Here is a 24,175-nt window from a genome sequence, read left to right on the forward strand (position 1 = left end):
TTACAAATAAGCAGAAGCAGTTCTCCGAAGGTGATGGATTAGCCCCAATTATGTGGGTGAAAAAGGACAGCACGGAGAGGTGTCGAGGGGAGAGCGGACAGCACTGAGAGGTGTCGAGTCAAGAGCGGACAGCACGAAGAGGTGCTTGCTGACAATGTCCATGCTTAGATTATTCTCCACCCAAACTCTACCCCTATACATGTGCAAAGTACTTGCAATCACGTCATCACATGCACTTTTACGCCTGCCAGTATTTTAAGAGGCCGTTTCTATGTATTTGTGGCCACAAACACAGGGAAATTACTATAAAATCACCACAGATAGTGTACAGTGGATGGAGCTCCTTCTAGGTATTTACTCTGCAGGTCTATGCTACATAAACCCCAGAGTCATTACCACATACTTGAGTCAACAGAGGAAATAATTTAAAATCTCTTCAGGCCTCCAAAGTGAAATGCAGTGTTGACAGAAGGGGGGGGGGGGAGGAGATAAATAATTAATCTGATAAAAGCTGGACTAATTATGTGATCTCAAACATTCCAGCTAGAGAAAGAACCCACACTGACTATCACTGTGCAAACGACACATACATTCCATGTTAGAAGTGAAGGGTTTGTTACGAAAAATCTGTGAAGCCGAACCTGAAAATAATTATTTCAAAGGAAACAGCGACAACTGCAAAATGCCATAAGCCTTATGAATAAAGTTTCACTCAGGGAGAAAATGTTTTATTTGTGCTACAATAAATAGAAATGAAAATAATAAACCAGTGATACTGTAAACCAAGATGAGTCATATCCTGCTGTAGATATTTATGGTCCAATCTTCATGCTGTCGAGAAACAGCGTGTCTCTATTCCCTTACTTAATCCTTTTGCAATATGTTCCCTGGTATAATTCCTGGCCTCACTTAGATTATATAATAGTGCCTGTTTTGTGGTAAATTTCAATAGTGCACTATTAAGCCAAGTGTATATTTTTAAGCATGTGTAAATAAATTATTTTTTTAATATTAGGTATTGTGGCTGAGACCTTTGTTTTAGAAATATATTCACGTGTAAATAGCAACATTTACACAAGTCTATCAAATACGTGTAAATACCAATTTCAGAAAGCTGCTGTTTACACTTGGATACCCACACCATGTAGAAAAGGGCAGAGTTTGAGTGTAGTTTGGCATGGCCTGGACAGGACTATGTCTACATGTGTACTTCCCATTTTAAATAGAAAATTTTCACAAGAAATGCATGTGTGTGGGAAAACATTTCCATCTGTTTAAAGACATAAATAGTTCTTACAAAAGTTGTCATTTTGGCCACAGCATCACCTGAGAGATTGAGGGAGTTCACCAACAAAAGAACCAGCAAAAAGCGGAGACAGCTAGGAGATAATGATGTCACAGGAGCCACACTCTGGTTATTAATCTTACGGTTAGATGTGAAGCGTCTGTTTACGCTTTCCAAAAATACTAGGACTAGGGGGCACATGATGAAGCTACAATGTAGTAAATTTAAAACGAATCGGAGAAAATATTTCTTCACTCAACGTGTAATTAAACTCTGGAATTCATTGCCGGAGAATATGGTAAAGGCGATTAGCTTAGCGGAGTTTTAAAAAGGTTTGGCCGGCTTCCTAAAGAAAAAGTCCATAGACCATTATTACATGGACTTGGGGAGAATCCACTATTTTTGGGATTAGCAGTATAGAATGTTTTGTACTTTTTTGGGATCTTGCCAGGTATTTGTGACCTGGATTGGCCACTGTTGGAAACAGGATGCTGTGCTTGATGGACCTTTGCTCCTTCCCAGTATGGTAATACGGTTGACCTGACAGTGATTTTGGAGGTACACTACAAACAAAGTAAAAGCAGATCACATATAAAATACCAAAACAAGTGAATAAAAAGAAGTGATTTATTGAACAGTTACCCAACGTGGCCACATTTCGTCCTCAGGTTGCATCAGGGGTAAAAAAAAACTAAGAGGGGCGCGTACCTCCATTCAATGCAAGTTCATTGAAACGAATGAATTTGTCCTTGTGAAGAAATGGATTAGGTAGTTTGATTTTTACTATTAGGGGTACACTTTGTTTTTACCCCTCTTAGTGTTTTTACTCCTGACACAGCCTGAGGGCGAAACGAGTCCACGTCGGGTACAATAAACCACTTCTTTTTATTCACTTGTTTTGGTGTTTTGTATGTGATCTGATTTTACTTTGTTTGTATCTCAGTAGACAGGTCAGTGCCTCTTGTTCTTGTTTTCAGTAATTTTGGAGGTACTGATTTCAACTAATTGAGAATTAGAGGTATAGTTTTAGTCATAGGATTTTAGATAGGTATTAAATATATTGGACAACCGAAACCCTATTGATATGCACAAATACGTCTACTTTTTTTTAAACAAACCTTTGTTGCAAATACAACATAACTGTAACTCACAATAAACCCAAGATACATAGTGGTTTCTACAGTGTATGCGTGTGGGAGCTTTTTCTGAAGTCCACCGCACTGACCTAGGGTGCCCAGTTGGTGTCCTGGCATATCAGGGGGGCCAGTGTACTACGAATCGTGGCCCCTCCCACGACCAAATGTCTCGGATTAGGACATTTTTGAGCTGGGCGTTTTTAGTTTCCATTATCGCTAAAAAAAACAAACGCCCAGCTGAAAAACATCCATTTTTTCAAAAATACGGTTCGGCCCGCCCCTTCACGGACCCGTTCTCTGAGATTAACGCCCATGGAGAAAGGCGTTTCCGTTCGATTATGCCCCTCCACGTATACTTAGTAATATTCCATATTTTATTTGTTTTTTGTCAATTTATATATTTGATATATTATGCTCGTATGTGTGTTATATTTTATTTATTATGATCTATGATAATTATTATATATTTGTTCATTGTAGCCCCTGATGCAGCCCTAGGTGGGCAAAACATGGCCTGTGTCGGGCGATTTGTTCATACATGGTATCTTCAATAAAATCTTTTTGTTGTGATATTGATCTGCTGGCTTTCTTTCCCCAATTTCAAGCGGACATATTCCAAATAATACATTCAGAATAAAATACTTTTTTCTATCTTTACCGTCAGAGCATTTTATGTTTCTATTCACTTTGGATCCAATGTCTCTTTTCTTCTTTTCTCTGTTTTTTCCATATCTTTGCAGGGTCTCCTGCAAATTTGACATTTCTGCTCTATCCATCCCTATCAGTCTTGCCTAGCATCTCCCCATTTTCTCCCTGGCCTTATCCCTCCCTCCCTCCAAGTTCTGTAACTGCCATCTCGGTGTCCCTATCCACCCCTTTTTTCAGCATCTCTCCCCTGAGTTTCTATCTTGTCCTGTCCTGCATTTGCACCCTGTGTCCCTATCCCTTCACCTGTGATCAGCATTGCCCTTCTGTGTCCCTATCTTCCCCTCATGTCCAGCACTGCCACTGTGTGTCCCTATACCCTCTGTCCAACACTGCCCCTCTGTTTCCTTATTCCGATGCTCCTTCCCTGCTGAGCATCTCATCTCATTCTCCCTGTCCCTTCCTCTGATACCCCTTACCATGGGGCCTGTATCTCTTACTCTCTCTTCTTTCCAGTGCATTCTTTCTAGCAAAAAAGGTGCCAGTACTGAAATGCTAGGCCACCCTTCAGAGGTGGGGTGATCACTAAGGGACTCACCCCACAATAGCCAGGCCCCTGCAACCAGTCACAGAATCTATGACAAGGCAGAATTGGTGTGTAGAGCCTGAACTCTTTCATTAAAACTTAGGGACCATGAGTCAATTTTAGCAGACAATGGAAAAGGTGCTGGTACTCAGTACCCCCAAGCACACGCTCAAAAAAGCCCTGCTTCTTTCCCACCATTCCCCACCTATGGGCCAGTATCTCTCCCTCCTGGATCCAGTGTCTTTGCCACTCTCTTCACCTCTTCCAGTCCAGTCTCTCTCTCTCTCTCTCTCTCTCTCTCTCTCTCTCTCTCTCCTCCTCCTTCTGGTCAGCATCTCTCCCTCTCCCTCCTAGGTCCAACACCTCTTCCTATCTGTCCCTCTCACCCCCCCTCCCCCCCAGGATTAGCACAGGAGCACCTGCACCTCTCCCTCCCTCCATCCTGCAGGTCCAGCATTTCTCCTTTTTCCTCCCCTCTCTGGTTTCAGCATGTCTCCCTCCTGGGTCCAGTGTCTCTCCCCCTCTCTTCCCCTCCTCCAGTCCAGTCCTGTCCAGTCTCAGTCTCTCTCTCCCCCCCCCCCTCGTTGGTCCAGCAACTCTTTCTCCCTCTCTCTCTCCCTTGCCCTCCTGGGTCCACATCTCTTTCTGTCCGTCTCTCTCCCCCCTCCCCAGGTCCAGCAGAGCAGCACCGTCTGCATCTTTCCCTTCCTGGGTCCAGCATCCCTTTCCTTTCCCCCATGCTGGCCCATCCTGGTTCCAGCATTTGTTCCTCTCCCTATCTTGCCATGGTCCCTATGTTTGCTGCTTGGGGCCTCAGCCTTCCCTATGACATGTCCTACCTCTTCTGATGCAACTTTCTGCTTCTGCATGGGAGGGCTGCATCACAGGGAAGACTGAGGCCCCAAGGCAGCCTGTTATAATTACTGCAGTGCTGCTACCGGTGGTGATCAAGGTAAATTAGAGGGACTAAGGGGAAGCAGGGAGAAGGACAGACACTGGAACCAGAAGGGGAGGGGGGAGGAAAGAGGAAAGATACTGGACCTGTGGAAAGGAATGGGAAAGAGAGATGCTGGCACCTGGAGCAGCCCTGATGTGGACAACCTGGGAGTCTGGACAGTGCCTAGAGTGAAAGTCAGGGGCTTGAGACTCTTATACCAAGTGTCACAGCTTCCTACAGAAGACGGCTGCTAAGATGGATGGACTATAGAGTCAGAGGATGAAAGAAATGGGAGGAAACCCAAGTACATATGAATAATTCGTTAGGATAAAGGATATTAAGATATTTGTCTTTTGCTCATATTGTCTTGACCTGAGGATCTGGCCTTCAAATGTTAGTCCTAAAAATGTATTGTTAGTCCAATAAAAAGGTGTAATTTTATGTCCCTTTTTTGTTCTGTTTATTTCTATTTATTATCTCTCAAGGGCGGACTCTGAACACTACAATATTGGAAAATAAGAGTGAAACATAATGTGAATATTAAAAAAAAAAGAAAATCTTTCCAATGACTTTTTTCATTGCCACAGCAGATCTTCTCATTATGAAATGTTTTAATTACATTTACTGAAAATTATGAGGTATGATTAAATGTTCATTGTATAATAGGATGGGATTCTGAGATATGCAAGTATTTACTTTCTCCAGCTATGTTACTTTCTGGGATAATGTGGATACAGAAGGTCATAACAGAAGCCAAAATGGCTCAAACTACTCTATAAATGGAGTCTTACTCTTGTTAATGATGGATAATTTTTCAGCAATATGCTATAATAGCCAGTGCTTTTTTTTGTAGAAAAAAAGGTGCCGGTACTCATTGTGGGCGGGGTCACCACATATGGCTCCACCCCTATGTTAGCCACACCCACATTAGCCACACCCCTTATACCAGCTATGACGCATATAAACAGACATCATTGAAAATATTATACTAGTATAGGAGAAAAAAAATAACGTGATTTTTTTCAACAGAAATAATTTCTATAAGCTGTTACAGCTCCAGTATACCCAGTGCAAAATAAGGCAGTAGATGTAAAGTCTCGAATTGGACATATTTCAAACACTAAAATGAAAATAAAATGATTTTTTCTACCTTTGTTGTCTGGTGACTTAGTTTTTCTATCCATATTGGTCTATGATTCTGCTGCTGTCTATCTGTTCCCTTAACTCCGTTTCCGGAGCTTCCTTTCCATTTATTTCTTTACTTTTCTCCTTTCTTCTTCATTTCTTGCCATACATCCATAAGTAAAAGCTGGGTCCTCCTCCATGGAATTGACTGGAGGAGGTATAACATGGATCCACCTTTTGCCTATTTTCTCCATCCATGTGCAGTTTTTCTCCTTTTTTCTCTTTCCCTCATCTCCATCCATGTGCATCTTCTTTTTTCTTTCCACCCCTCCATCCATGTCCAGCATTTCTCCTCTCTTCCCTCCCCTGTATCCATATAAAGCAATAATTCTCTCTCCCTACAGCCCCTATGTTTAACAGGTCTGGGCTTTTGACAGTGTGTCAAAACAAGTGCAGGGTTGTGCCTGAGCAATCTTTCCACACTTTTACTCTTATGACCCAAACAAATAGCGTCCCTAAATTTGAATGCTATTAGCTCTGATCATAAGGGTGTTATAACCCCACACTGTTCCAGTGCTATTTTTAGAGCACTGTTTGGAACAGTGCTTCCCCAGTTAAAATGAGGTTCTGGCCTTGCACAAGAGGTTACAAGAAGAGGGAGAAAGGCCACAAAACTGCAACATACTGAAAATTAAGACACGAGCTGAGGAGAGATTAAGGGCACTGTTTACAACAGCGCAATAGCTTTTTAGCACACACTAACCATGTAGATGCCCATAGTATTCTTATGGGCATCTACATGGTTAGCACATGTTAATTTTTAGCACGCACTAAAAACGCTAGCGTGCCTTTGTAAACAAGGTCCTAAGAAAACACATCCCCTGAGCTCCACAGAAGTCTCTGACCTGATCCCGCACAACAGAAGCAGGAAGGCACCTGCAAGCAATGACCAGTTGGACTCCACTGGATAGCATCACCCATCAGTCAAAATTACTGCACCTACCTCTTTTTGAAAGACCCTAGCGTCCCTAAAATAGTAGAAAGAACCTCTACCTCACTATCATATAGTGGTTATGTATGATTCATTAGTTTTAAAATACCACCTTTCATTAGACAACAGCAAAGGAAAGCAGAAAAAGTCAACTTTAAAAAAAAGCAGGCAATAAAACGAACTACACGTGACAGTAAAACACACAGGAAGAGATGGAAGAGGAAAGTAGATAGGCATAAATAAAAAGGACAAAGAAGTCAGAGATAAGATGCTACTGGCCCATTTTAATACACAAGTTATAGATAAGACTGTGGATAGCAACTTAAACATTTAGGATAGTACGGACAAACTCTTCACAAAAGATGCTATACAGATTACAGAAAATAAAGTAAACCCCAGTGAAGACTCCACACGATTCCCCGTCTCCAGCTTCCTTAATCAGCACACCACAGACGATCCGACTCTCCGATTACAAAACAAAACATTATCTCCTCGCCACCCCCTGCGTTCTTCCCTCGGGCACTCGCGTATCAAGGTGAATCTTCTTGAGCGCCACCACCTCCCGAGTGACTTTATTTTTAGCTTTATACACCAGCCCGTAGGTGCCCTTGCCAATTTTCTCCACTTTCTGGAAGTTCTCCATGACGGAGAGGCACAATCCCAGGGAGCGGAGGGGGCAGGGCACACGCGCGCTCTCACCATCGGTCCATTTGCTTTTCCCGCCTTATGGCGCAAGCTCCCACTCCACACTCCGCTATTGGACGACCCAAACCCCGCACGATCTGTTCATCCGTTGAGGACTGAGCTCTCGGAGAGGAAGTGAAGGACTCGCCGGGGGGGGGGGGGGGGGCACGAAAAAAGCACTAATAGCTATTCATGCACATATGAAGAGTTTAGATTTGTAAAAGAACCCACAACGTGGCTGTGTTTTGTAAGGGCCTGCAATATATGACCTTCAAACTAAAACTTCAACAGCATGACCTTAAATATTTTAAATCATATTTCTAAAGTAATTCCTTTGACTCTAAATCCTTTTTTTTTTTTTTTTTTAAATATAGCTTACCTAGTGAATTATTGATGCAATGTCAGGGAAGAAAACATTGCTGCTATGATTAAGAACGCTTTGAAGAAGAAAAGAATAACTTCAATTGGTTTCACACAGCAGGACTTAAAGGAATGTGATGATAACCAAAAGCAGGAAAGGGGGGGGGGGGGGGCATGCAAGACTATGACCTGATCACAAAGCCATTTTCCCACAAGGAAGAACTGAAAGAAATAAGAGCAGATAAGGTGCATAATTAAGACACTGATCATTTTTTGACAATTGATCCCTAGGGCTCTAAGACACTGGTACACACTGTATAGGCTCTTATTTTAGAGGCATCCCCATGTGTAAATGGCAGCATTTGAATATCTGGGGAGGTCAACACATTTAATTTCAGTAAAGGGGCTGTTCACAGGTGGGGAAGCTGAGTATGTGGGTAGGGAGGGTAGAAGGATTTGTCTGCTGTGGGCATATAATACAGATGTGGATTAACCATTTCACATAAGGAATCCACATCTATATTGAAATAAATAGATGTTGGAATTTACAGCTGCCCCAAGGCAGGTCTAAGTGCTAGCTGTAGGGGCAGTTGTAAATCCTGACATCTGGAAAACCCCAATTACTCCCTGATACCTGAACCCCCCATACACACACACAATCACCCCCTGACAGTTGATCCTACCTGCCCTCCCGTGGATGCAGCAGTTCCCCTCCCTGTGGCACCAATCCCATCACATCAATCTGCCTTTCTCCTGATTGAATCCCTCCCTCTCCCTTTGGCATCTCTTCCAATTGCAGCTCCCTGGTAGAACCCATACCACCTCCCCACATGAGGGCAATTGCCCTCCACATGGTGCTCCCCCCCCCCCAAGGTTTACACCCCTTATGAAAATGTGGTCCCCCATCACAGACTTCCTAAACCCCCCCCCTCCACACACACACACACACACACACAACCATCCCTGGCTTTACCAGAGGTCCCTGGGGTCTAGTGAGTTGAGAGCAAAGCCCACTTGGTCCAACTTCGATGGTCTGCTGGCTCAAAATGGCCACTGAGACAGCTAGGAGTATCATCACAGTACTACCATTAGAGGTCAGACTTCCCCCTTCTAAGTCTGACCCCTGGCAGTTATTCTGCTAGAGGTCTTGGTGGCCATTTTGAGCCAGCAAACCATTGTGTGTGTAAGAATCATGATGAGGGCACTACATGATGTGCACTTGCCCATACATTGGGGGGGGGGGGGGGGGTGGTGCTGTAGAGCTGTCGGGGAGATGTATTCATTTATTATTTATTGTATTTCATATACCACTCAAGCCTATGCATAGGCATAGAGCAGTTTACGCACAACTATCTCTACAGGTAGTTTCTGTCCCAAATGGGCTGCTAATGGAGAGGGGTCATGATTACTACTACTACTACTATTTAGCATTTCTATAGCGCTACAAGGCGTACGCAGCGCTGCACAAACATAGAAGAAAGACAGTCCCTGCTCAAAGAGCTTACAATCTAATAGATCAGGGAGGGAAAGCAGGATAAGAGGACAATGTGTGTGTGTTGGGGGAGGGGGGGTTGTGCCATGGGGGGCTGCCAATGATAGAGGCCCTTTCCAGAGGAAGCAGCTTTTTGGGGGAGGGAGGGGTATATCTACATCTCTTATCCCTAAGCGCTACGAATTATGGTGCTTCCTTCAGATACTTTCAGCATCACGCTATAGTGCTCTGTTCCTGAAGAAGTCTTGTTTCCGGGGTGAAATGGTGGTCCCCGTTGAACACTAAGACAAGGAGTGCTTCGTTAAGCATTGTTAAGCTAAGTGCTTTCTTTTCTGATGCAGTTTATTTACACATAACTTGTTCATTTTGTGTACAAGAGCAGAAATATTCAAAGTAATATTCAAGAGTTAAGAATTGAGAGCAGAAAACATGCTCAATTGTTTTGTGGAGTTTTTTATGCCCAATGATAGAACCTTAGCGGGTGTTACCTATCTATATCAGTAACCTCACTCAAAACCGGTGGCTGTTTGCTCACGGTTTCTGAGGGCTTTTTCTCCATAAACAAGTACTCTTTTTCATGATAATTGACTAGAGTTCCGCATTTTTTGGTATTAAGTCACTAGCTTTAAATCTAGTATATACTGCATTTACATTGTTTTTCTCTAGTTAAGATAAAGCAGTAATTTATACCTCTCTGACTCCCATTGTAACCATAATGGCTCTTTGGTAATTTCAGATGAAGTTATCCATTTAGAACTTTGTCTTAGTATAAAAGCCATATGGTACTCCAGGAAGCTTGGGAAATTTACACCACCATGCCGTTTGGCACATTTGAGTCTCTTTAATGCACTACATGGAAGTTTATTAGTCCATAAGAATTTAGATAATAATTGTTCCATTCGTTTGTATGTACCAGGTTCAAGTAGGATTGGTAACAGGCTGAGAATATAATTCACTTTTGGTGTAATCATCATTTTTATGGTGTCCAATCTGCCCCACCAAGATAATCTAAGTGGAAACCATTTAGAAGTCATTTCAGAAATACATTTCAATAAATATGAAGAATTTTGGTTAAGAGACGCTGTCAAAGTGGTACAAAAGAAAACACCCAGATATTTCAAGCCTTTAGGGGACCATTTAAAGGAAGATTGAGAAAAATTGTATTGGAGGCTAGCTGTATTTAGTGGCATCATTTCTGTTTTAATGGGGTTTAACTTGTAACCAGAGACCTTAGAGTAATTATTAATAGCTTCCAAAATATGTGGTATGGATGATGGCGTTGTGTACAGCAAGACATCGTCAGCATATGCCAATAATGTGGCCGAAACATTACCCAATTCTACACCTTTGATTTGATCTGAACGTAGTATTGTTATTAATAAAGGTTCAAGGGCAATATTGAATAAAAGGAGAGAAAGAGGGCATCCTTGTCTAGTCCCTCTGGTTGGGGAAAAGGAGGAGGAGAAAAGACCATTTATGAACAGTTTAGTAGAGGGGTGAGTATACAATACTTTGATCATTTTTATTGCATCAGATGTGAAACCAAATCATTTGAGTACTTGAAACATGTAAGGCCATTCAACATGGCCGAAGGCCTTTTCAGCATCTAGACCAATGACCACAAAAGGAATGGTTGAAGACTGTGCTTGTAGAATTACATTAGAGAACAATCTGGTGTTATCGTAAGAGTATCTGCCATGCATAATGCCAGTTTGATTAGTGTTGATAATTTTAGGTAAAACAATTTGCAATCTCTCTGCTATGATCTTAGCGTATATCTTAGCATCAAGATTGATTAGTGACAAGGGGCGGCAATTCTGTATGTATTGGGGGCCTTTACCAGGTTTCGGAAGGACTATAATAGTAGCCTCAGTAAAACTTCCACTAACCTCGCCAGATAAAATTAGATGATTATAAAATGAACTTAGGATGGGGACAAGTGTAGATTGGAAAGCTAAGTAGAATTGTAATATAAGACCATCTGGTGCAGGGGCCTTTTTTTTGCCATGGACTTTAAAGCAAATAATACATCTTATTCAATTATGGGAGACGTTAGTGCCAAATTATCATTTTCATCAAGAATTTGATGTTCAAGATTCTGTAAGATTGTGGTCGTTTATGTTAGACTCTGACTTATATAAAGATGAGTAAAAATGTTGGAAAGCTTTTAATATATTATGTTGGTTTGTAATTAAGGCATTATTATCATCTTTAATAACAGAGATGTCATTTATTTCAGCTCTAGACTTTAGGTAGCTGGCTAACAAGTGACCGGCTTTATTATTGTTAGCGTAGTATTGAGCTGATTTCATGAATATCTCTTTGCTAGCATTATTGGCTAATATTAAGTTGTATTTATATCTTGCTTTTTTTTTCACTATTCCAATGTGCCCAGGTCAGAAGGTGTTTTCCGATGGATCTTTTCTAGACATGATACAGATTTTTCCAGTTCATTTAGTTCATGTTTGTTTGTTTTTTAATTTGGCAGAGAAACGAATAATTGAACCACACATGAAAGCTTTGAAGGCATCCCATCTAGTTGTCCAGCTAGTATCATCTAATGTATTAAACTGAAAATATTCTTTAATATCACTAGTGATTTCTTCTATAAATTCAGGGTAGGCCAATAGGCTTGCATTGAAGCGCCATGTTTTTGCCTTTGTTTTAAATGATAAATCAGTAAGCTGTAAAGAGATGTGTGCATGGTCTGATAAATGTATAGTGTCAATGCTGGCATCAGATACTTTACTAAATAAAGCTTCAGAGACTAAAAAGTAGTCAATACGAGAATATGAGTTGTGTGGTGAAGAGTAGAATGTGTAATCACGTTCATTATCATGTAACAAGCGCCAGACGTCACATAGTTTAAGATGTGACATTATCAGGCTTATTTTTGAAAGAGAAGGGCGCCCATCTTTCAACACAAATCGCAAGATGGGCGTCCTTCTCCCAGGGTTGCCCAAATCGGCATAATCAAAAGCCGATTTTGGGCGTCCTCAACTGCTTTCTGTCGCGGGGATGACCAAAATTCACGGGGGTGTGTTGGAAGCATAGCGAAGGCGGGACTGGGGCGTGTTTAACACATGGGCATCCTCAGCTGATAATGGAAAAAAGAAGGGTGTCCCTGACGAGCACTTGGCCGACTTTACTTGGTCCAATTTTTCTTGCGACCAAGCCTCAAAAAGGTGCCCCAACTGACAAGATGACCACCGGAGGGAATCGAGGATGACCTCCCCTTACTTCCCCAGTGGTCACTAACCCCCCTCCCACCCTAAAAAAAAACCTTTAAAAATATGTTTTTGCCAGCCTCTATGCCAGCCTCAAATGTCATACCGAGCTCCCTGACAGCAGTATGCAGGTCCCTGGAGCAGTTTTAGTGGGTGCAGTGCACTTCAGGCAGGCGGACCCAGGCCCATCCCCCCCACACTTGTTAAACTTGTGGTGGTAAATGTGAGCCCTTCAAAACCCACCAGAAACCCACTGTACCCACATGTAGGTTCCCCCCTTCACCTCTTAGGGCTATGGTAGTGTTGTACAGTTGTGGGTAGTGGATTTGGAGGGGGGTTGGGGGGCTCAGCACCCAAGGTAAGGGAGCTATGCACCTGGGAGCAATTTCTAAAGTCCACTGCAGTGCCCCCTAGGGTGCCCGGTTGGTGTCCTGGCATGTCAGGGGGACCAGTGCACTACGAATGTTGGCTCTTCCCATAGGCGCCCCATATAAGAGGCTTGGGGAGGCTAAGCCTCCCCAGCCCGCCACTGCCCCGCCCCGCCGCCGCCGTACCTTTAAATATTATAGTTTTGCTGGAGTTGCGGGCAGCCGGCATTGAAGACATCGGCAGGCTTACGCGGGTTCCAGCAGCCTTCCCTTCCCTCGTTGCAAGAAGGATGATGGCTCCGCTCTCTTCTGACGTATTTCCTGTTTCTACGAGGGCGGAGCCATCATCCGACTTGCAACGAGGGAAGGGAAGGCTGCTGGAACCGGCATAAGCCTGCCGATGTCTTCAATGCCGGCTGCCCGCGACTCCAGCAAAGCTATAATATTTAAAGGTACGGTGGGGGGGGGGGGCAGGAAGGAAACAGGGCAGACGGGAGAGGAGAGGAGGGTTGCTGCACATGGTGGAAGAAGGGGAGAGGAGGGTTGCTGGATGGAGGGAAGGGGAGAGGAGGGTTGCTGGACATGGTGGAAGAAGGGGAGGGGAGAGGGCAGGGGAGAGGAGGGTTGCTGGATGAAGGGAAGGGGAGAGGAGGGTTGCTGGACATGGTGGAAGAAGGGGACAGAAGGGTTGCTGGATGGAGGGAAGGGGAAGCTGGACATGGTGGAAGGAGAGGAGAGGGCAGGGGAGAGGAGGGTTGCTGGATGAAGGGGAGAGGAGGGTTGCTGGACAAGGTGGAAGAAGGGGAGAGGAAGGTTGCTGGATGGAGGGAAGGGGAGAGGAGGGTTGCTGGACATGGTGGAAGAAGGGGAGAGGAGAGGGCAGGGGAGAGGAGAGTTGCTGGATGGAGGGAAGGGGAGAGGAGGGTTGCTGGGCATGGAGGGGGAGGGAGGAGTGAGGAAGGAGATGAGATAACAGAAAAGGAAGAGAGTAGAAAAACTGCACATGGATGAAGAAAATAGGCAAAAGCTGGATCCACTGGACAGTCAAGTTTGTGGAGGACCCAGCTTTTACTTATGGATGTAGGACAAGAAATGAAGAAGAAAGGCGGAAAGTAAACAAATAAATGGAAAGGAAGCCCTGGAAACGGAGTTAAGAGGACAGATAGCAGCAGAATCGGATACTGGGCCAGCACAATCAGAAAAACAAAGTCACCAGACAACAAAGGTAGAAAAGATCATTTTATTTTCATTATAGTGTTTGGAATATGTCCACTTTGAGAATTAGGTGTTCAACATTAAAAGTTGATTTGCTTATTTATGACATTTTATCCCACATTAAACATGAATTAGGATGTTTTGTGGCTCTACATGAGAATTGTGATATTATGATCCCTTGTTTCAATATTGTTGACGGTCTGCATTTTCCGTATGGGTGGTATATTGGTGTATTAGGTTCTGCCCAGTGTAATATTTATGGTACAGTAAGGTTCAGAGTGTGTTTTTGCACAAAGTTGTGCATAGTGTTTTGCAGTTGAGCGATTGTGGTTAGTATATGCTTTGAGCAACCACTTTATTCTTTGACATATGATACATAGCTAATATCTAAATTTAATAAAAGGTATTAATTGTGACATTTATTTTTTTTTTCTGTGTGTGATCAGACAATTATGGATTTAAGCCCCACCCCTAACCCCGCCCCCTTTAGCCTCCCCAAACAGTTGGGCCACCGACCGCCTATGGCTCCTCCCATGACCAAATGGCTTGCATTTCGTCATTTCTGAGATGGGCTGCCTCAGTTTCCATTATCGCCGAAAACTGCAGATGACCATCTCTAAGGTCGACCTAAATGTTGAGATTTGGGCATCCCCGACCGTATTATCGAAACGAAAGATGGCTGCCCATCTTGTTTCGATAATATGGGTTTCCCCGCCCCTTTGCCAGGACGTCCTGCGAGGACGTCTTCTGGAAAACTTGGGCCCCGTTCGATTATGTCCCTCCATGTCCTATGATTTAAAAGTGAGGGAGGAGCAATTACAACAGATATCCTTTTTAAAGGCATTAGGGGTTGTTTTGGAGGATGATGCTATAGGTGTTCGTCATATTTCTCAGGTTAGGCAGATTTATTGTAAGATGTGGATGATTAGGAAATTAAGATCTTTCCTAACCACTGACTTGTTTAGGATGGTAATACAGGATTTCATCTGTTTCATCTGTTGACTATTGCAATGCTTTATATGTGGGTGTACCCTGTACCCTGTTGAGGAGACTGCAGATAAGTGTGGAATACAGTAGCTAGGTTTTTGATTAAGAAGGGAAAAGAGCATCTCCTCTGTTGATAAAACTACATTGGTTGCCCATACGGGAGTGTCATTTATTTAAAATGTTAATTTTGGTTTTTAAGATTTTGCATTCACAAACTCCACAATTGCTTTCCCCTTTCATTCAATGTTATGTCCTGAATCACAGGTTATGGTCTATGGATCAGAAGCATTTAGTAATTCCAAATAGGTCTTTTTTTTAATAGGAAAAGATGGGGAATGAAGGCTTTCTGATAACGGGCTGTTGAAGAAAGGAATAGGCTACCGTCTGAGATTAGGAAAATACCATGATATTTAGCCTTTAGGAAGGCACCGAAAACTAATTTGTTTCCCAGATTTTAAATTTTGATTTTATGTGTTTTATTTATATATTTTTATTATTTCATTGTAATCTTAATGATCTTGAATGGCAATTTGTTTGCCAAGAAGAGGGTATATACAATTTTATAAATAAACTAGTAAAAAAAGGCCCGTTTCTGGAACGAATGAAACGGGCGCTAGCAAGGTTTTCCTGGGAGTGTGTATGTTTGAGAGAGAAAGCCAGAGTGAATGTGCAGGTGTGTGACAGAGTGAGACTGTCTGTGTGACAGTGTGTGTGTGAGAATGAGAGTGTGTGACAGGGCCCCCTCCCCTGTTCCTAATGCCCCTCACCACGTTCCCTCCCCTCCTTTTCCTCCTCCTTCCCACACTTTGGGTTCCTTAAGGCTTTCAAAAGTCTATGTACCCCCGTGGCCCTAATGCCCAGTATCCGGATACCCCACCGCTTTCCTCCTCACCCCTCCCCCAAGATGTAATACTTTCACGTCCTTCATTTAAAAAAAAAAAGTGTCCTATCTACCCTGTGTACAAATGCCCGGCATTCAGATTGTGTTCCTCTCGTAAATTTTAATTTCTTTCATTCATTCAGAACTTGCCCCCCCCCCCCCCCCGAACACTTTTGGTTCCTTCAGTTTTTTAAAACTCTCCTATGTACCCTGTGTGCTAATGGGCAGCATTGAGATTGTTTTCCTTTCCCAAATTGCATGACCTTCAGTCATTCACAACTCCCCCCCCCCCCTTCTCCAGTTTAACACTTTCGTTTCCTTCAGTCTTTTAAAACTCTCCTATCTACCCTGTGTCCTAATGGCCAGCATTCAGGTTGTTTTCCTTTCCCAAATGTTCATGTCTTTCAGTCCTTCAGAACTCCCCCCTCCCCCCATTTAACACTTTCGGTTCCTTCAGTCTTTTAAAACTCTCCTATCAACCCTGTGTCCTAATGGCCAGCACTCAGATTGTTTTGCTTTGCCAAATTGTCTGTCACTGATGTCACTGAGGTCAGTGCGTGCCTGCCTAGCAGACCACTTCCGGCAGGCACGGTCCCAAGCACATCCTGTTGGAGGTGAGAATTATTATATAGGATATGGATATGCCAAGATGTGCATAGTGATGCACTTGGGGTGCAGAAATCCAAAGGAGATGTACCAGATAGGAGGGGTGAAATTGATAAACTCGTCTCAGGAGAGGGACCTTGAGGTGATGGTATCTGAGGATCTCAAGGTGATGAAACAATGCGACAAGGCAGTGGCCACAGCCAGAAGGATGCAAAGCTGCATAGAAAGGGATATAACTAGCAGAAAAAAGGAGGTGTTGATGCCCCTGTACAAGACATTGGTGAAGCCCCACCTGGAGTATTATGTTCAGTTTTGGAGGCCATATCTTGTGAAGCACATAAAAATACTTGAAGTGGTTCAAAGAAAAGCAACGAAAATGGTATGGGGTTTGCATAGCGAGACATATGAGGAGAAACTTAATAACCTGATCATGTATACCCTGGAGGAAATGAGAAATAGGGGTAATGTGATACAGACGTTCAAATATTTGAAAGGTATTATTCTACAAACAAACCTTTTCCAGAGTTGGGAAGGTGGTAGAACTAGATGATGTGAATTGAGGTTGAAGGGACGGCCAACTCAGGAATAATGTCAGGAAGCATTTTTCCACCGAGAGGGTGGTAGATACCTGGAATGCCCTCCCATGGGAGGTGGTGGAGATGAAAATGGTAACAGAATTCAAAAATGTGTGGGATAAGCACAAAGGGATCCTTTTCAGAAGGAATGGATCCAAAGAAGCTTAGTGGTGATTAGGTGGCAACACCAGCCATCGTGAAGCAAAGCCAGTGCTGGGCAGATTTCTATGGTCTATGCTCTGATCGTGGCTGAACAGATTTCAATGGGCTGGACTGGGGCTTTTCAGGGGCTTTGATGACTTCAGAACATGGACAGTGCTGGGCAGAAAAATGGCAAGGACAAATCAAGGTCAGGATACATGAGTTTATCTGGATGGACCATACAGGTCTTTATCTTCCGTCACTTACTGTTTTACTATGCTGTGCCTTCCCTCTGCCCCTTCACTATAAGGATAGTGGCAGAGCAGTTAAATGAACTTTCACCCCAGCTCTCTTCATATAGCTTCCCAATATCAATAGATAAAGAAATTATTCATTTACTGGCCACAGGTACAGATATACTGTAACATCCTTTGAAAACTGACCTGATAATTTTCAGAAGATAAGCCTGTGAATGTAAACAGATTCACAGACTTTTCCTTTCCCTGGGTGGCATGAATGCATTGTATTAATCTTTCATAGTGGGAATGGCATTTTAGAAGTTAGATTCCTTCTAAAAAATACTAGAAATGGTTTGTTGGAGAGAGAAAAGCTTGCTGCCTTACATATGTACAACCCCCCCCCCCAAAAAAAAAAAAAAAGTTCTCCTAAATAATTAAACCAGTGAGATTGAACACTATTAGATTTGACATCTGAGATATTTCTTATCAACTTATTAACACAATTTATAAACTAATACGTGTGAGCCCTCAGTTAAACTGTGATTTTAGATTGTAAGCTCTATTGAGCAGGGACTGTCTCTCTGTGTCAGGTGTTCAGCGCTGCATGCGTCTGGTAGTTCTATACAAATGCTAATAATAATAATAATAATAATATTCAAACTGTGATAAATAGAGACATTTTAATGGGTACCCACAAATGAGGTACACATTGATACTCTTAATCATCATAACATCAGCAGGCTCTACACGTGTATAAAAGTATACTGTGACAACAAGATGTAATAAAGTGCACATGTGTACAATGCATGTCACTACATTCCAATACAGGGTAAAGACTTGTGAGTGAGATAAAAAATACACATCCATCCAAGCTGAACCTCATGCTGACTATGGTATGTTAGGAAGAAAGTGCACATCATTGATGTGGGTAGACTTTATTATCCTAGGATCTGAGTCACAGTAGATAGTGTCAAGTGAAGAAGGACACTACAATGTGAGACTAAAATAGGGATTTATTTCCATCTACCCTGTCAGTATCCTCCAACAAATGCAATGGAAGGCAACGTGACAGGGACGCTCAACCTACTGTAGAGGGGTGTAATGAATGGTGAATTCCTGTATTTTATTTTTAGTGTGGATAACAAGAGACAGGTGCTTCAGGAGCACTAGAAGTACCAGTCCGAGTTAGCTTTCCTCTCCTCCCTCCATCCTTTCATCCAGATCTGACATGCAGATGGAAGGGAAAAAAACACTTACCAAGCATGAACAGGATCTCCACAAAGATGTCGCTGACACTTGGTGGGCTCCGAGTTGAAGCATGGTTGTCATCTCGGGCAATGCTGAAGCAGACATTGTAAGGGACAGTCACAGCTACATAGAAGGTGGCCAGCAGGATAAGCCAGTCCCAGCCAGCCTTGAAAGTGCCATAATGCAGCAAAATGAAACGAGATTTTTGGATTGCAGCTACTTTGTACTCAGGAATGGCAGGTTTCTCCCCAAACACATTCTGTGGGAAAGAAAGGAATCCATTAGAACAAGACCACTATTTCACTTGCGTTGAGTACAACACAGAATCACTAACTTAGGGGCCCTTTTAATAAGCTGAGTAAGCATCTACGCGTGCCCGACGTGCACCAAAATGGAGTTACTGCACAGCTACCGCGTGGCTCTTGTGGTAATTTTATTTTTGGCGCGCTTCTGGTACGCATGGCCAAAAAAACTTTATTTTCTGCCACGCATATCGGGCGCGCGTAGGTTATTACCACCCAGTTACCGCATGAGACTTTACCGCTAGGTCAATGGCTGGTGGTAAGGTCTCAGACCCAAAATTGATGAGCGGCAATTTTCATTTTGCTGCACGTCCATTTTCGGCAAAAATTCAAAAAAGGCATTTTTTTGTATGTGTGCTGAAAAATAATTCTGTGCATACTCAAAAAGTCTACACTACTGCAGGCGATTTTTCAGCGCACCTTAGTAAAAGGACCCCTTACAGAATATAGGAGAACTCCTTGGGGGTGGTATTCACTTTTCTTTCTAAACTCAGTGGGAGTCCTCCAACTGCATTGCTGCCAGTGGAGGGCGGCACTTTAATATTGTGTTTTCAAACATTAGAGAGAGGCAGGTTCCCTGGAATCCTGCAGAACTTGCCTGTCCCTCACTATTGAAAATGTGATAGTGAAACAGCACCCCCCACTGGCAGGACTGTAGATGGAGTACTCCTCAGCTTAGAGGAAACAGTGGTGGTATTCAGTGGAGCTTATCTGTGTAGGAATAGCTCCTACCTGCTCACTGGGTTCATAACTGAATTTTCAGAGACATTATCCAGATAATGCAACTGAAAATCTGGACAGATCACCTTGGCACTATCCAGGTAGTGCCAGGGCATTTCAGGGCAGAGTTGACATTTACCTAGTTAGCAGCCATATTAAGTCCACTAACCAGATAACTAGCTGGATAGGTTAGCAAAAAGGTTGCCTTAATTTTATCTGGTTACTTATCCAGGTACCAGTTTGAATATCAACAGTACCTGGATAAGTAGCAGCGGCCAAGTTATACCTTGATATCCAGCACTTCAGGTATCCGGATACCAATACTAACTATCCAGATATAAAACCCCTGCTGCAGCTGGCATTTTAAAAAAGCTAACCACAGTGGGCTGAATATCAGGATGTTTATTCTCAGGATAATTAGTGTGCACCAGATATCCCCAACTATCCTATGAAAAATAGATTACAGTCTGCATGTCCATCCATCACACTTCTACCTCACCCTGTGATGGATGCACATACACCTGAAGTGTTACTGTATTGGATTTATGGCTACAACTATGTCAATGTCTATCTCTTGACTAATCTCAAACTAAGCCCAGCACCTCAATCAATGTAAGCAGGGAATTTATAAGTTAACTAGTAAAAAAGGCCCGTTTCGGTGTGAAATGAAACGGGCGCTAGTAAGGTTATCCCTCTCTCCCTCCCTCGCTCGCTCTCTCCCTCTGTACCCTCCAAGTCCCACGCCCCCCTTTCTTCCCTTCCGATTTCCAGGCCCTCCCTCCCTCTCTCTCCCGGGTTCCAGTCCCCCTCCTCTCTGTCTCACAGACACGTCCTTGCAATGCCTCCAGCCGCGGCCCTCCCCTCTCTGACACTGGCCCCACCCACCCCCCTACGTGCACGTCGCCCCCCCTCCAAAATCGCCAACCCCCCCTCTGCTACCCTCCCCTCCCCCCTCTTACCGGAGTCCCGGTGCAGCAGTGAAGAGCCTCGCGAGTCTGCTGCCTTCCCTTCTCTTCACTCTGAGCTCTGACTCTGGTCCCGCCCTTGCGGAAACAGGAAATGAGGGCGGGACCAGAGTCAGAGCTGAGAGCGAAGAGACGGGAAGGCAGCAGACTCGCGAGGTTCTTCACTGCTGCCGCCGGGACCCCAGTAAGAGGGGGGAGGGAGGAAGGGTAGCAGAGGGGGGATGGCGATTTTGGAGGGGGGGCGATGTGCACGTAGGGACGTCTCTGCCCGCTCCCGCTGTTCTTCAATGCGCGTCTCTTACTGGGATCGTAACCCCCTGCTGATGTCAGGCAAGCAGGGTTCTACTGCTGGCCAGTGACGTTAGCAGGTGGTTACGATCCCAGGTAGACACTTTCGAACGTTCACATAGCAAATTATTATATTAGATGTGACCTCGGCAGTGACTCTTTTCACTCTACGTCATAGCCTAGTGATGCACAGATATTGTCATTGGTCAATTGACAAACTTTAATTATCCTTACAAAAAACTTTATCACACTTTAAAAACTTTGTGCCTTATTCGTAAAAAAAACCACGTCCGAGTGAAAACGTCAACGTGTTCGTCAGGGACGTCCCTGCTTTTTTCGATTATGGGTCAAAGACGTCCAAGCGTTAGGAATGCCCAAGTCCCGCCTTCGCTATGCCCCCTTGAAATTTGGACGTCCTTGCAACGGACTGCAGTTGGAATGTGCCAGTAAATGCCCTACAGGTAGTACACAGGGCACACTGTTACCTCATGGGCTCACAAGCCAGGAGACAAGCTGTGTCTCTGTACATTCTCTCAATAAGTCTGCTACCATGCAGGCATATATTTCTTTGCTTAAGTTTCAACTTTTCCAACAACAATTTTTCAAACAACGATTTACCACATAACTTATAACTGTTAGCTGTTAAGCTGCTGTGTACCCGTCGCTGTCACTGTATAACCACTGAAGGCTGACGCACCTAGCTGTGACAAATGCTGCCTGGTATTCGGGAGGGTGGGCTGGGTCAGTGCTGCTCCTCCTATGCTCGCTGGTCACAAAATGACTGCTTCTCTGTAACCTTCCTGCCGCCCCTCCCTTCTTCATCCCTCCCCTTTCCTTTTATCTCTTTCCTTACCTGATTCCCCTGGACACAACTTAACTCTTCCTCCTTGATTCCCCAATGTGCCTGTCACACATAAACCTTACCACAATATCACTCTGTATTCGTCATACCGGAATTGGCGATCGCCATCACGGTACTATGTAAGCCACATTGAGCCTGCCAATAGGTGGGAAAATGTAGGATACAAATGCAACAAAATAAATAAAATAAAGTACTTAATGGTAGGCCACGCTGATAACTCAAGCTTACCACTCACTAAACCAGAAGTACCACTGGGCTACTGCAGCAGCCCAGCAGTAGTTCCCACCCCCAGCGCGTGCCATTTCCAGTTTTACAAAAATATTTTTATTTTTGTAGTGCCAGTGTTTATCTGACGGTAATTGGGCAGTGCCGTGCATTGCCCAGTTACTGCCAAGTTAGTGTGGGAGCCCTTACCGTTAAGTGCTTCCCCCTGAATGGCTGCAATGCAAATGCTTCACTTGCTCCATGGCCATTTCTTTTTTTTTTTTTTTTAAACAGCCTTTTAACCGCTACAGTAAAAGAGGGCTTCAGCGTGTGTCAGAAACACGTACTGACGCCAGCGCAGACCTTCTTTTGCCGCAGCTTAGTAAAAAAGGACTCTTAATAGAACTACATATGTGATCATGCTTAAATGGATACAATTATCCAGACAGTGCCGAGTATTGGAACGATCTAGTGATGTGCATAAACAAAATCTTTTCAGTTCACTTTTGGATTTTTTTTTAGACCTTTTTGCTGATTTTGAGGCATTTTCTTTTAATATATACTTTTTCAGGCTGTTTCTGATTTTCAGCCATTGGTTTGAATAAAAAAGTGTAAACTCACAGTCAGACTTTTTAACCTATGCAAATCAATTCTACAAGCTCTATGGAACCAAATGCAGGCTAATGAATGCACATCTGTGGCACTATATAGCCTTTGGTTCCAACCAGCCCTGAATTTATAGCATGAACGATTTATTAAGGATGTGCATTTATTCACATACATTTGCTTCATTAATATGCCTTAAAATATTGTGCATGCTAAGTTGATTAGCACATGTTAATAATTCTACATTAAAATGACTACGTAAAATGTATCTGAAAATCAGGAGAAAAGCTTAAGCAAACCAAATATTCTTGCTCTGTGCACATCCCTATGATTTATGAAGCTAACTCCAGTGTTAACTGCATAAGAAGGGAAGTTATCATGGGCTATTGTTAAGACATATTATTTTACTGTTAATCCCAGTTCTGATCAACTATGGTGCTGTATTGTAAAATTGCATTCTTACAACTAATTACTTTCTTATGCATTATTCTTTGTTATGTATCCAATACTGTTTATTGTAAGCCACTTTGAACTCAAACTTGTTTGGGATAATGTGGGTTAGAAGTATCATAAATAAATAAATAAATAAAATATGGACCCTGTTTACAAAGGCGCGCTAGCATTTTTAGCGTGCACAGTGTAGATGCCCATAGGAATATTATAGGCATCTGAACGGTTAGTGCGTGCAGCTTTTTATCGTGCACTCAAAATGCTAGCGCGCCTTTGTAAATAGGGCCCTAGGTGTCATTGAATAAAATGGAACCTCTTATTGGCCTGAGTTAGTGGTAAAATAACATTTCTTAATGGTAAAATAGCACTTCTTACCGATAGCCTATGTTGATAAACTACACCTCTAAATCATTCTAAGTACTGACCTCTCTCTGTCTGACTTTTCTTGGCTACCACTGTCAAGTCCTGAAAATTTGCTGTCCATTTGATGTTAGGTGACGTAGAGGGGCATAATCGAACGGGGCCGGCCATCTATAATGATGGCCCCATAAAGGGGCATACCTGACTGTATTATCGAAACAAGATGGCCGCCATCTTTCGTTTCGATAATACGGTCGGGGCCGGCCAAATATCAACATTTGGGCTGCCCTTAGAGATCACCGGTGATAGAGATGGCCGCCATTGGTTTTCGCCGATAATGGAAACTAATGGCGGCCATCTCAAACCCGGCCAAATCCAAGCCATTTGCTCGTGGGAGGAGCCAGCATTTGTAGTGCACTGGTCCACCTCACATGCCAGGACACCAACCGGGCACCCTAGGGGGCACTGCAGTGGACATCACAAATTGATCCCAGCTACATAGCTCCCTTACCTTGTGTGCTGAGCCCCCCAAACCCCACTCCCCACAACTGTACACCACTACCATAGCCCTAAGGGGTGAAGGGGCACCTACTTGTGGGTACAGTGGGTTTTGGGGGGTTTGGAGGGCTCAACATTTACCACCACAAATGTAACAGGTGGTGGGGGATGGGCCTGGGTCCGCCTGCCTGAA

The 24,175-nt window shown here is 43.5% G+C and overlaps 1 protein-coding gene across 1 annotated transcript in view; it reads right to left on the reverse strand.

Moving 5' to 3' along the window:
• The window catches only part of LOC115474743 (potassium voltage-gated channel subfamily H member 8-like), a 625,512-nt gene that overhangs the window by 344,529 nt on the left and 256,808 nt on the right, over window positions 1-24,175 (reverse strand). Inside the window, exon 4 of the mRNA XM_030210385.1 lies at window positions 18,737-18,986. Within this exon, the coding sequence (XP_030066245.1) occupies window positions 18,737-18,986 (250 nt within the window). The remainder of the gene's footprint in view (window positions 1-18,736; window positions 18,987-24,175) is intronic.

Source organism: Microcaecilia unicolor, chromosome 7, assembly GCF_901765095.1.
Source record: "Microcaecilia unicolor chromosome 7, aMicUni1.1, whole genome shotgun sequence".
Classification (NCBI taxonomy): Eukaryota; Metazoa; Chordata; class Amphibia; order Gymnophiona; family Siphonopidae; genus Microcaecilia; species Microcaecilia unicolor.